General features: G+C 38.3%; 1 protein-coding gene and 1 pseudogene across 18 annotated transcripts in view; one reads left to right on the top strand and one right to left on the bottom strand.

The window, feature by feature from the left end:
- The window catches only part of SENP7 (SUMO specific peptidase 7), a 171,878-nt gene that overhangs the window by 98,830 nt on the left and 57,919 nt on the right, over positions 1-15,129 (bottom strand). For all 17 annotated transcript variants that reach the window (XM_079921982.1, XM_079921984.1, XM_079921985.1 and 14 more), the window contains one exon: positions 1,426-1,523. In XM_079921982.1, the coding sequence (XP_079778108.1) occupies positions 1,426-1,523 (98 nt within the window). The remainder of the gene's footprint in view (positions 1-1,425; positions 1,524-15,129) is intronic.
- On the top strand, positions 13,183-13,677 carry LOC307187051 (large ribosomal subunit protein uL23-like; annotated as a pseudogene). The gene has a single exon. The product of its transcript is annotated as a large ribosomal subunit protein uL23-like (transcript).

Below are 15,129 nucleotides of genomic sequence, written 5' to 3'. Positions count from 1 at the left end.
CAATAGTTCCTTAGATATGACAACAAAAGCACAACAACAAAAGAAAAACAGATAAATGGGATTTGATCAAAGTGAAAAAAACTTTCGTGCTTCAAAGGACACCATCAAGAAAGTGAAAAGCTGAGTGAGAGAAAATATTTCCAAATCACATATCTAATAAGGACCTGTATCCAGAATATATAAAGAATTCTTACAACTCAACAATAAAAAGATAAACACCACAATTTTTAAACAATTTTTAAAAGGATCTAAACAGACATTTCTCCAAAGAAGATATACAAATGACCAACAGGCATATAAAAAGACACTCAATGTCATTAGGAAATATGTACCAAAACCACGATGAGATTATCGTTTCACACCCACTAGGACAACTATGGAAAGAAGGAAGGAAGGGAAGGAGGGACGGAAAATAAGTATTGATAAGGATATGGAGTCACCAATATGCTTATTTCCTAAGGACAATTCACTTGAAAGGTGAGAATTCAGACTAAACAAGCTTACAGAGTGCTCTGACATAAAATCAAGAATTCCAATTAGGACTTCCCTGGTGGCACAGTGGTTAAGAATTCGCCTGTCAAATGCAGGGGACACGGGTTCGAGCCCTGGTCTGGGAAGATCCCACATGCCGCAGAGCAACTAAGCCCGTGTGCCATAACTACTGCCTGTGCTCTAGAGCCCACGAGCCACAACTACTGAGCCCATGTGCTGCAACTACTGAAGCCCGCGTGCCTAGAGCCTGTGCTCTGCAACGAGAAGACCACACACCGCAACAAAGAGTAGCCCCTGCTCACTGCAACTAGAGAAAGCCCATGCACAGCGGCAAAGACCCAATGCAGCCAAAAATAAAATAAAAAATAAATAAACTTATAAAAAGAAAACTCCAATTAGTCTTCTCATTTGTGCAAACTCCCAATAACTGTAATTTTTAACTTTGTTACTGTCACTTTTTATTCATTCACTATTCTAAAACAGATAATACCCTTTTGCAAAATAACAACTTTTTAAGCATTTACTGATGTCCAATACTAAAATTTAGCTCCGATTTCCTGCTGGTAATAATTGTAATTTGAATCCCATAGATATTTAATTCCAGCATATCCATTATTCATTAATACTATGACTTTAAGACCAGAGTTGCTAAATGGAGGACAAAAGATGAATCCAGCATCTTAACGAGTCTATATGTAACTCTTGCTTTATTAGCTAAAGCTTTCAAGATGTTACAAACACACAAAAACAAGGAGTTAAGATGAATTAGAATCACAGAAAGAGCTTAGAAGGAACAGTAGAGGTCACTGAACTCAATCACTGTATTTTAAAAGTTGTGCAAATTTGAGAACCAAAAAGGTTAAATGAATCATTCATGGTCACACTATACATAGTATAAGCCCATCCTATATCACACACATACATATATCTTACCTTTCTGCTGATGTCTTAGAAGTGACAGGACGCCCACGTACACCTTTTTTACTTTTATGGTCTACAGAGAGGACCTTATTTCTTAGGCTCCTTTTCCACTAAGGAAAAAAAATGGAATTTGGAATTTCAATAATAAATATAGCAATATGACAATTAAGAGGCACTTAAATTTTCTTTTTATTTAGAAATTCAAGATAAACAGCCAAAGTCATAACAGTTCACAGAGGAGGAAAACTGCAATCTACAAAACACCTGGCATCTTTTGCTAATGAGGATATAAAAGTCCAATAAATTACAGAAGAAAGACATTTATGGACTTCCCTGGCGGTCCAGTGGTTAAGACTCTACATTCCACTGCAAGTAGTGCAGGTTCAGTCCCTGGCTGGGGAACTAAGATCCCACATGCCACGCAGCCAAAACATAAATAAATAGATAAATAAATAAATAAAGGGTCTGGACTTAATTCGTTAAAAAAAGAAAAAGAGGGCTCCCCTGGTGGTGCAGTGGTTGAGAGTCTGCCTGCCAATGCAGGGGACACGGGTTTGTGCCCCGGTCCGGGAAGATCCCACGTGCCGCGGAGCGGCTGGGCCCATGAGCCATGGCCGCTGAGCCTGCGCGCCCGGAGCCTGTGCTCCGCAACGGGAAAGGCCACAACAGTGAGACAGGCCCGCATACCGCAAAAAAAAAAAGAAAAGAAAAGAAAAAGAAAAAAGACATTTAAAAATGTAAAGGTAATTTTAGTCAGGAAATAGACATTTTAAGACTCAAAAGCTTACATCACTACGAAAAATGGTGAATGTGTTTAAAGGAAATAAAAATAATTACATGCCAAGTTAAACAGAGTCTGTGATTCTGAAATAACTGCATTTATAAACAATTGGAAGGGATTACAACTGATTCCCTATGAACTGCTGCATGGAAAAAGTTTAGGGAAGAGTCAGATATCTTACTAGCAGTGTTTAGATTTAATCCAACTACAAACAAAGTTAAAGTTGATTTAGTTAATATAGAAACAGGACTTCCCTGGTGGCGCAATGGAAGAATCCGCCTGCCAATGCAGGGAACACAGGTTCAATACCTGGTCTGGGAAGATCCCACATGCCACAGAGCAACTAAGCCCATGAGCCACAACTATTGAGCCTGCACTCTAGAGCCTGCGAGCCACAACTACTGAGCCCACACACACAACTACTGAAGCCCACACGTCCTAGAGCCTGCACACCCCAACTACTGAGCCCTCATGCTGCAACTACTAAAGTCCATGTAACTAGAACCTGTGCTCCACAACAAAAGAAGCCACCGCAATGAGAAGCCCACACATCACAACAAAGAGTAGCCCCCGCTCATCACATCTAGACAAAGCCTGCACGCAGCAGAGACCCAATGCAGCCAAAATTAAATTTTTTTTAAATATATATATATATAAACAGTGTGGGGACTTCCCTGGTGGCGCAGTGGTTAAGAATCCGCCTGCCAATGCAGGGGACACAGGTTCGAGCCCTGGTCCAGGAAGATCCCACATGCCGCAGAACAACTAAGCCCATGCACCACAACTACGGAGCCTGTGCTGTAGAGCCTGTGAGCCACAAATACTGAAGCCCACGTGCCTAGAGCCTGTGCTCCGCAACAAGAGAAGCCACCGCAATGAGAAGCTCGCACACCTCAATGAAGAGCAGCCCCAGCTCACCGCAACTAGAAAGCCCGCATGCAACAACGAAGACCCAATGCAACCATAAATAAATAAATTTACTTATTTATTTATTTTTAAAAAGAGAAACAGTGTGAATCTGGGCAAATAAATTACTTATCTTCTCTATGCGTTAGTTTCCTTACGTAATAATGGTTACTATCTCACAAGGATATATGATGATTATATAAGTTTAAAATACTGTCTTCCTTCCTAAATAGACATTTCTCCAAAGAAGACATACAAATGGCCAAAAAGCACCACAACAAAGAGCAGCCCCGCTCGCCGCAACTAGAGAAAGCCCACATGCAGCAACGAAGTCCCAACACAGCCAAAAAAAAATAAATTATTTTTTTAAGTAGTCTACAAATAACAAATGCTGGAGAGGGTGTGGAGAAAAGGGAACCCTCTTAACACTATTGGTGGGAATGTAAATTGGTGTGGCCACTATGGATAACACTATGAAGGTTCCTTAAAAAACTAAAAACAGAGTTGCCATATGATTAGCAATCCCTCTCCTGGGCATATATCCAGAGAAAACTGTAATTCAAAAACATACATGCACTCCAATGTTCACAGCAACACTATTTACAATGGCCAAGAAGACATGGAAGCAACCTAAATGTCTATTGACAGATGAATGGATAAAGAAGATGTGTGTGTGTGTGTGCGTGTGTGTGTGTGTGTGTGTGTGTGTGTGTATATATATATAGAGAGAGAGAGAGAGAGGGAGAGAGAGGGGGAGAGAGAGAGAGAGAGAGAGAGAGAGAGAGGAATATTACTCAGCCATGAAAAAGAATAATGCCATTTGCAGCAACATGGATATACCCAGAGATTATATTAAGTGAAGTAAGTCAGAAAGAGAAAGACAAATACCATATGATATCATTTATATGTGGAATCTAAAATATGACACAAATGAACTTATTTATGAAACAGAAACAGACTCAGAGATATAGAAAACAAACTTATGGTTACCAAAGAGGAAAGGGGGTAGAGGAGGGATAAATTAGGAGTTTGGGATTAGCAGAAACAAACTAATACATATAAAATAAACAACAGGGTCCTACTGTATAGCACAGACAACTATATTCAATATCCTGTAATAAACCATAATGGAAAAGAATATGTATACATATGTATAACTGAATCAGTTTTCTGTACACCTGAAACTAACACAACAATGTAAATCAACTAGAGCTAAAATATACTGTCTTCCTCAAAGAGATATTTGTACACCTATGTTCATAGCAGCATTTTTCACAATAGCTACAAGGTGGAAACAACTCAAGTGTCCCATCAATAATAACACCAATAATAATGAAATGTGTCATATACATACAATGAAATATTACTCAGCCTTAAAAAGTAAGGAAATTCTGACACACGCTACAACACGCTAATACATGGAAACTAACCAGAGAATGAAGGAAAATAAAGCAGAAAAATACATTACAAATGAAAGAACAAGATAAAACCTCAGAAAAAAACACCTTACTGACTGGAAATAAGTGATCTACCTGATAAATAGTTCAAAAAATTAGTCATGAACTTTGACAACTATGAGATTATAAAAAATATTTATATTGGTCTCTGGCCCCAGTTCCTACACAGAGCTCCTAAAACCCTTGTAATTCCCTTGGTGATAGGAGCATCTTTTGCTATAATATCTGGTTTTTAACCCCAATCCCTGACACAGGGCTCCTAAAACCCTCACAATTTCCTGGGTGATAGATTTGCCTTTTGTATTAATGAAGCGACTCTGGGTGAGATCCTAGATGGCTCCTGGATAGGGGCTAGTCACCAGAAAGACCAAGCCAATATTACAAGCTTGGAATTCTCATCTTTGCCCCACCATTCTCTAGACAGGGGAGAAGGACTGGAAACAGAATTAATTATCGGTCATGCCTATGTGAGCAAATCTCCATTACAATCTCAAAAATATTATATGAGGTTCAAAGAGCTTTGAGGTTGCTAAACACATCCATATACCCGGAAGGTGACACACCCCAACTCCACAGGGACAGAAGCTCCTGCACTCAGGACCCTACCAGACCTTGCCCTATGTATCTATTCATTTGGCTGTTCATCTGTATCCTTTATCATGTCCTTAAATAAACTGGTAAATGTAAATAAGTGTTTCTCTGTGTTCTGTGAACTGCTCTAGCATAAATTAATCAAACCTGAGGAGAGAGTCATGGGAATCTCAGATTTATAGCCAGCTGGTCAGAAGCACAGGTGACAACCTGGAATTGTGATTGGCATCTGAAGTGGGGTGGGAGCAGTCTTGGGACTGAGCCCACAACCTGTGAGATCTGAAACCATCTCCAGGTAGATAGTGTCGGAATTGAGATAAATTGTAGGACACCCAGCTCATGTCCCAGAGGCTTGCTTGGAGGGGGAAAACCCACAAACATCTGGTGTGAGAAGTGTTGTGAAAATGATAGTAGTATGAGAGTAAAGGAGAAACATGGGAGGAAGATGCGTTTTTCCCAACGCAATGACATTAGGTTAAGTGAAATAAGCCAGTAACAAAAAGACAAATACTCTATGATTCAAGTTATAGGAAGTATCTAGAGTTCAGAGAGATAGAAAACAGTAGAATTTTGGTTGCCAGGGGATGGGAGAGGGGGAAATGGAGAGTTATTGTTTAATGGGTAAAGTGTCGTGGTTTTGCAAGATGTAAAGAATTCTGGAGATAGACGGTGGCGATGGTTGCACAACAATGCGAATATACTAAATGCCAGTGAACTGTACCATTAAAAATGGTTAAGATGATAAATTTTATGCTATGTGTGTTTTACCATAATTAGAAATACATTTTTAAAAGTAAAAAAAAAATTTAAGTAATGAAAAACAAAATAAAACACTGTCTTAACCATGATAGCCCTCAATAAACTGTCATTTTTATTCTCCAGGCATTATTATCTCATTATCACCACAGCCCTACATGGTATAAAACTCATCACTTTATAAGTGGGAAGTGAAGCTCAGAGAATAAACTTCACCAGTTAACCCAAGTCTGCCTGACATAAAAGCCTATGCTCCTTCCAATGCTGTAATTCTAAATTACACAAATTCTCGGAAATCCTTCCTATCAAGATATCAACTTAAACACATTGTCACCCCCATTTCACTACAAAATGTAAATGTATCAATATAACTAGATTAAAAATACATTTTTCCTCCATTTTCAGTATCACTGTCTTAGTTCTGCCTCTTACTTCTGACCTGGACTCTTGCAATGTTCTCCTAATGGGATTCCCTGCAAATGGTCTCTTCTCCCCCCCAGTCCAGCAGCCACTCTGTCAAGAAAGTTAAATCTTTCAAAAATGCAAATCTGATGTCATTCTCTTGCTTAAATTCCTAAGTATTCCCCACTACCTAAGGAGAAAAAAAAAAAAAGAACTGAGTTATCTTTCTCACTTCTGCTTCCCATGAATCTTCTATTCCGACAACACTAAACTATATGTAGTTCCCTGAAAGTGCATGCCATTCAGATCCTTTGACATCTTTCTGTACATGTTTCCTCTTACTAGAATGTGCTTTGCCCTCCCCAATTCTCCTTGTCCATTAAGTCCCAGATCAACACCACCTATGAAGCCTTCCTCACTCTCTAGAAAAGTAAATCAGTATCTCTGCTCTAACACTATTTTACATACCTCTATTACTGATAACAGTTCTCACAATGAATTACATTATTTGTTTACATCAAACTGCAACCAGGACTGGGAATAATTTAGCTCACAAGCTAGACTCTCAGAACTACTGGTTAACTAGTTTTCCACAACTGTTTCACTAATCTCACAGTAAATGCAGCTTTCACATTTTTTGTTTCCAAATTTTTTTCTACCCTACTAATAACGTTGTAATTAGGTTTTACCTATATTTGCAAAATGATGAGTACTAGTCTTTGAGTCTCATATTCTGTACAGAAAAGAAACATAATTCCCACCAAAGAGGGGGGAAAAGAATGAGAAGTTTTAAACTATTACAAAAAATGAAACAAACACAATGAGACAAAATGAAGGTATCTTTAATAGGAGAGGAGGGGAATTGATTAAACTTTTATTAACTCTAAATAACAGTAAGATGTTTCAATGCCCATCTCCAATCCTACCACAGCCAAGGGTAATCTGGAGTGTATCCACAGACATTATCAAAGGAAAACAAAAATTCACTTAGACTTTGATAAATTGTTTCTTATATTTAATATCACACTAGAATGTTTTTTCTTTCCAAAGTTGGATTAGAATTGCAGCCTGGATAATAATCTGTATTTTTCAGAGATACAATTTTTCACTTAGTCTATGAACCTATATACATGCTATCTCTGAAAAAAAAATCAGATAACAAAGAATTCTCCCACAATCTCATTATGAATGAGAATTTATTCATATACATATTTTGAAAGCTATCTGATCACAAATAGGAAGGCTGAAATAGTATGAACAGTTGTAATTTAAATATGAAAAAACTTATAGAAGAATAAAAGACTTTGCTTAGAGACAAGACCAAATCATTTAGTTGCCTGATTTTGAAGCTCTCATTCTAGCATGGGCATCAAAATAAAATACTATGATAATTAAAACCAAATGTTCGATAGGAACTTGACTAAAATTTTTCTTGGACAAATCAACTCTATACCCATTCTAAGTGGTGCAGTGTTCACAGTCTCAACTGAGTACTTCCTTACATACTAAAAATGAACCAAATCTGCAACCTGAAGAAAATATCAGCTTTGCTTACAACTACTTATCCATGTCACAGCCTACTGTAATAAAGATGGATGATGACTTTCCAACCAATTGAGATTATTGGTCAGGATTTAACTTTTATATCAGAATTTCAATTCTATTGACTCTTCATCTAATTTCCAAATTAGCAACATGTAATGTCAACAGTGAAAACACTTATCAGAAAACATAAGCTGAAATTATTTGGTAACCAACATCTACTGAACAGCTGGATAAATTGGTGAGGTGCAGGGAGAGAGGCTATCTGGGGAATCCTGTATTCTCTTCAACAAGTTTTCCCTGATGGTAACGCCTTGCACAACTGCACAGCAATATCATCACCAGGAAAGTGACATTGAAACAATCCACGACCTTATTAAGATTTCACCTGTTTTACATGCACATACTTGTGTGTGTGTGTTTGTATGCATGCATTTAGTCCTAGGCGATTTTATCACATGTGCTCATCTCTGTGACTACAACCAAACTCAAGATATAGAACAGTTGTGTCGTAAAGATCCTTTCTGCTACCCTTTTATAAACACATCTGCCACCCTCCCCTTCCACTAACCCCCTACCCTACAGGATCAAATCATTTAGTTACCTAATTTTGAAGCTCTCATTCTAGCAGGGATTTCCTAGAGTTTTCACAGACATTCAAATGAACATTTAAGAAGAAAATAAAGTGAATTCTACACAACCTATTCCATTAACTAGAAATAAACAATTCCCAATTCAATCTATAAAGCAAACATTATACTGATACCAAACCAATATAATGAGAGTACAAGAAAACTAAAGACCAATATCCCTGATAAGTACAGACAAAAATACTCAACAAAAATCAGCAGATCAAAACCAGCAATATATAAAAAGAATAATACAGCATGACTAATTAGGGCTTATTCTAGGACAGAACAGTGGTTTAATATTTGAAAATCAAATCAATCTATGATTCAAAAAAGAAAAAAGACCCTACTCTACATTGTATACAATAAACTCACTTTAAATATAAAGACACAAACAGATTAAAAGTAAAGGGATGAAGAAAGATACACCATTCTAAGAGATCAAAAGACAGAGTAGCTATATTAATTTCAGACTGAGATTTCAGAGGAAAAAACAGTATCAAATTTGGGGATACAGGGATAAAGAGGAATATTACATAATGATAGAGGGGTCAATTTGCCAAAAAACCATAATAATCCTTAATGTATATATGCCCAACACCAAAATACATAAGGCAAAAACTGATAGAAATATTGATACAAGGACAAATAGACATATCTACTTCAACATCCCTCTATCAGAAACAGATCCAGCAGGCAGAAAATCAGTAAGGAAATCAGTAATGAAATAACTGAACTGAAAAACACCATCAGTCAACTAAATCTAATTAACATTTATAGAATACTTCATCTAAAACAGAAGAATACACATTCTTCTCAAGCGCACATGCTTAGAGGGAAATTTATAGCACTGAATGCATGTATTAAAAAAGGAGACAATTCTAAAATCAATAATGCAAACTTCCAGCTTTGGAAATTAAAAAAAGAAGGGCAAATTTATTCCAAAGTAAGCAGAAGAAAAGAAATAAATAAATAAAAGAGCAGAAATCAATGAAATTGAAAAAAAATTAATGAAATTGAAAACAAGAAATCAACAGAGAAAATCAACCAAATCAAAGGTTGGTTCTTTGAAAAAAATCAATAAAATTGATAACCTCTACCCAGGTTAACTAAGAAAAAAAACAGAAGAGACAGATTACTAATATCAAAAATGAAAGAGGGGCAATCAGTACTGGTCCAATGGACATTATATAGAAATAATACAGAAATGCTATGAACAACTCAATGCCCACAAATGTGAAAACTTAGATGAAAATGGACGAATACCTTGAAAGATACAATTGATCAAAACTTATGTAATCTGAATAGGCCCATAACCATTAAAGATATTGAATCAATTGAATCAATATTTAATACCTTCCAAAACAGAAAGGACTAGGCCCAGTTTGGTTCATCAGTGAATTCTACCAAACATTTAAGGAATCAATTATACAAATTCTCTATAATTTCTTTCACAAAATAGAAGTAGAGGAACACTTCCAAACTCATCTTATGAGGCCAGCCTTTCTATTTTTCCTTTTGTTTATTTATTTATTTATTTGGCTGCATCAGGTCTTAGTTGCAGCATGCAGGATCTTTGTTGTTGGCATGTGGAATCCTTGGTTGCAGCGCACGGGTTCTTCGTTACGGCACGCAGGCTTCTCTCTAGTTGTGGCGCTCGGGCTCCAGAGTGTGCAGGCTCAGTAGTTGTGGTGCATGGGCTCTCTAGTTGTGGCACACTGGCTCTAGAGCGCACGGGCTCAGTAGTTGCAGCGCACGGGCTTACTTGCCCCACGGCATGCAGGATCTAGTTCCCTGACCAGGGATCAAAACCACATCCCCTGCACTGGAAGGTAGATTCTTAACCACCAGACCAACAGGGAAGTCCCGAGGCCAGCCTTAATACCAAAACCAGAAAAATACATTACAAAAAAAGAAAACTACACAATATCTCTTATGAACATAGGTGAAAATATTCTCAACAGAATCAAATCCAACAAAGTATAAAAAGAATCATATATCATAAACAAGTGAGACTTATTTCAAATAAGCAATGATGGTTAGGCATTTGAAAAATCCATTAATGTCAACAAGCCAAAGAAGAAATATGAAATGGTCATATCAATAGATGTGGAAAAAGCATCTGACAAAACCCAAAAGCCATTTATGATTTTTTTTAACTCTCAGAAAACTAGGAATAGAGGGGAATATTTTTAATTTGATTAAGAATATCTACAACAAACCTACAGCCAACATCATACTTAATGGCGAGAAACCATATGCTTTGACGCTAAGATTGAGAACAAGCAAGAATGCTCCCTCTCATCACTCCTATTCAACCTCATACAGGAAGTCCTAGATAATGCAATGAGACAAGAAAAGGAAATAAAAGGGATACAGATTGGGAAGGAAAAAATAAAACCTTTATTTGAGATGACATAATTGTCTATGTAGGAAATCCCAGAGATGAATTTGAAAAAAAAGAAAAAAGAAAAAACTTCCTTGAACTAATAAGCAATTATAGCAACAGTGCAGGATAAGATGAATATACAAAAATTAATTGCTTTCTTACATGAAGGTAAAGAACTATTAGAATTTGAAATTAAAAACACAATACCACTTACATTAGCACTGAAAAAATTAAATACTTATGTACAAATCTTTAAAAATGTGTAAAATCTATATGAAAAGAACTATAAAATTCCAATGAAAGATATCAAAGATCTAAATAAATAGATATTCCATGAACATGAACAGGAAGACTCAATACTGTCAAGATGTCAGTTCTTCCCAACTTGATCTACAGAATCACCACAATTCCAATCAGTATCACAGCAAGTTATTTTGTGGATTTCGACAGACTGATTTGAAATTTTAAATAGAAAGATGAAAGACCCAGAATAGCCAATACAATATTAAAGAACAAGTTCAGAGAACTGATACTCCCACCTTAAAGACTTACTATAAAGCTACAGTAACCAAGACAGCATGGTATGGACAAAAAAACAGACAAATAGATCAACAGAACAGAATAGACAGCTGAGAAAAGGATCCACACAATGTAATCAATTAATTTCTAACAAAGGAACAATGGCAATTCAACGGAGAAAGGCTAATCTTCAACAAATGACACTAAAAGAACTGGCCACTCGTGTATGAAGAAATAAACAGAGACACAAATCTTATACCTTTCACAAAAATTAACTGAAAATGGATCACAGATCTAAATGTAAATTGCAAAACTATAAAATCCCTAAAAGATAACATAAGAGATAATCTAGGTGACCTTCAGTTGAACAATTACTCCTTAGATATAATACCTAAAGCACAATCCATGAAGGAAAAATTGAAATTTGGGCTTCATTAAAATTAAAACTGCTCTGTGAAAGATACTGTTAAAAGAATGAAAAGTTAAGATACAGACTAGAAAAAACTCTTTGCAAAACACATATGTGATAAAGGACTGGTACCCAAAATATACAATAACGCTTAAAACTAAAAAACAAGAAAACAAACAATTTAAAAAATGAGGGAATTCCCTGGTGATCCACTGGTTAGGACTCGATGCTTTCACCGCTGTGGGCCCGGGTTCAATCCCTGGTTGGGGAACTAAGATCCCACAAGCCATGCAGCACAGCCAAAAAGAAAAAATGAGCCAAAAATGGGAACACACACTTCATCAAAGAAGATACACAGATGACAAATATGCATATGAAAAGAAGCTCACCAAAACATGTCATCAGGGAATTACAAGGTAAAACAAAGAGATACTACTACATACCTATTAGAATGGCTAAAACCCAAAACACTGACTACCCCAAATGTTGGCCAGGATGTGGAATAACAGGAAATCTCATTAGTTGCTGGTGGAAATGCAAAATGGTACAACCATTTTGGAAGACGCTTTGGCAATTTCTAACAAAACTAAACATACTCTTAACAAACAATCTAGCAACTACACTCCTTAGTATTTACCCAAATAAGCTGGAAACTTCTGTCCACACAAAAATCTGCACATTAATGTTTAGTGCAGCTTTATTCATAATTATGAAAACTTTAAAGTAACCAAGATGTCTTTCAATAGATGATAAAGAAACTGTGGTACACCCACATAATGGAGTATCATTCAGCAATAAACACAAATGACATTGGGGGAGTCTGTGCATGTGTAGGGGCAGGGGATATATGGGACCTGTCTGTATTTTCTGCTCAATTTTGTTATGAACCTAAAGTTACTCTAAAAAATAGTCTTTCTAAAAAAAAAAAATTTTTTTTAAAGAACCGAGCTATCAAGCCACAAAAAGACACTTTGATAAACATAAAAGCATACAGCTAAGTGAAAGAAGCCAATCTGAAAAGGCTGTATGATTCCAAGAATATGACAATATGATTTAAAAAAATATATATGGGGACTTCCCTGATGGCACAGTCATTAAGAATCCACCTGCCAATGCAGGGGACACAGGTTCGAGCCTGGGTCCGGGAAGATCCCACGTGCCGCAGAGCAACTAAGCCCATGCGCCACAACTACTGAGCCTGTGCTCTACAGCCCACGAGCCACAACTACTGAGCCTGTGAGCCACAACTACTGAAGCCCGTGCACCTAGAGCCCATACTCACAAGAGAAGCCACCACAATGAGAAGCCCGCGCACCACAATGAAGAGTAGCCCCCGCTCGCCGCAGCTAAAAGAAAGCCCGAGCGCAGCAAGGAAGACCCAACACAGCCAAAAATAAATAAATAAATAAATTTTTAAAACTATGGAGCTTTTCACGCAGATGGCGCCAAAGGCAAAGAAAGAAGCTCCTGCACCTCCCAAAGCAAAAGCAAAAGCAAAAGCTTTGAAGGCCAAGAAAGTACTGTTGAAAGGCATCCACAGCCACAAAAAAAGAAGATCTGGATGTCACCCACCTTCCAACGGCCCAAAACACTGCAGCTCAAGAGGCAACACAAATGTCCTCAGAAGAGCACCCCTAGAAGAAACAAGTTTGACCACTATGCCATCATCAAGTCCTCCCTCACCACCAAGTCAGCCATAAAGAAAACAGAAAACAACAACACACTGGTGTTCACTGTGGATGGCAAGGCCAACAAACACCAAATTAAACAGGCTGTGAAGAAGCTCTGACATTGACATGGCCTGATGTAAAGAAGAAGGCATATGTTCTACTGGCTCCTGACTATGATGCATTGGAGTAGCCAACAGAATTGGGATCGTCTAAACTGAGTCCAGCTAGCTAATTCAAAATATAAAAGTTTTCACTGTAAATAAAAAAACTATAGAGATATTAAAAGATCAGTGGAGCACAAGAAATTTTTTTTTTTTTGCAGTACGCGGGCCTCTCACTGTTGTGGCCTCTCCCGTTGCAGAGCACAGGCTCCGGACGCGCAGGCTCAGCAGCCATGGCTCACGGGCCCAGCCACTCCGCGGCATGTGGGATCTTCCCGGATCGGGGCACGAACCCGTGTCCCCTGCATCGGCAGGCGGACTCTCAACCACTGCGCCACCAGGGAAGCCCAAGAAATTTTTAGAACAGTGAAATTATTCTGAATTACACTGTAATAGTGGATACATGTCATCATATTCTCAAAACACATAGAATATACTATACAAAAAGTGAACCCTAATATAAACTACGGACTTCAGTCAATAATATAACAGAGGTGTTCCAGTTCACAATGATGATGTAGGTAGTGTCCTGAATTCACTTCCTCCCATGGACACACCAAATCTACAGCTACATACAGAACAACTCCCTCTGAAAGAAATCCAGAAACTAGCTGAGCAACTCTTATCACACAAATGAGAAAAAACCCACATCAAAACTGGTAGGAGAGGGCTTCCCTGGTTGTGCAGTGGTTGAGAGTCTGCCTGCCGATGCAGGGGACACGGGTTCGTGCCCTGGTCCAGGAGGATCCCACATGCCGCGGAGCGGCTAGGCCCGTGAGCCATGGCCGCTGAAACTGCGCGTCTGGAGCCTGTGCTCCGCGACGGGAGAGGCCACGGCAGTGAGAGGCCCGCGTACCGCAAAAGTGGAAAAAAAAAAAAAACTGGTAGGAGAGGCTGAGACATAATCTCTCCATAAACACCATCCCCAGCAGATCAGAACACAGCCAGAAAGGAACTCACAACTCCCAGCTTTTTCCTAAGGAGCAATGGGTTTGCACCCCACATTTAGCACCCCAACTTTTAAGATTATCACCAAGGAGATAGGCCCCCAAAACATTTAGCTTTAAAAGGCAACAGAACTTGCATCTAAATATAAGACCCATAAGGCTTTGGCATACTAAGATACAGTTCTTAAAAGGCTCACATGGACTCACCATGGCTAACCCTCCAGGACCCAGAATAGAGGCAGCAGACTAAAATGCACCCAGTCTTTCTATAAAAGAGGCCTATTTGTTTATCACAAAATCTGCAGTATGAAGGGCAGGCTTCTAATTTAATACACACCCCAGGTCCAACTGCAACACTCTCCAGAGACCACAGAGGCAGGTAGGCACCATCTCTGAGCTCTCCCTCTACCTCCAGGTTGCCCTTATCTCCCAAAAAGGAGCTTATGCACAAGACTGCACACCACTTTTTGCAGCTGCTGCCTAGGGGATATCCCTTAATCACCTGGCTCTGGTGGCCAATGGGGCATATGCTCGTAGGTCCCACAGGACTAAACCTA

The sequence above is a fragment of the Stenella coeruleoalba genome, assembly GCF_951394435.1.
Source record: "Stenella coeruleoalba genome assembly, chromosome: 5".
Lineage (NCBI taxonomy): Eukaryota > Metazoa > Chordata > Mammalia > Artiodactyla > Delphinidae > Stenella > Stenella coeruleoalba.
This window is presented reverse-complemented; position numbering and strand designations above follow the sequence as displayed.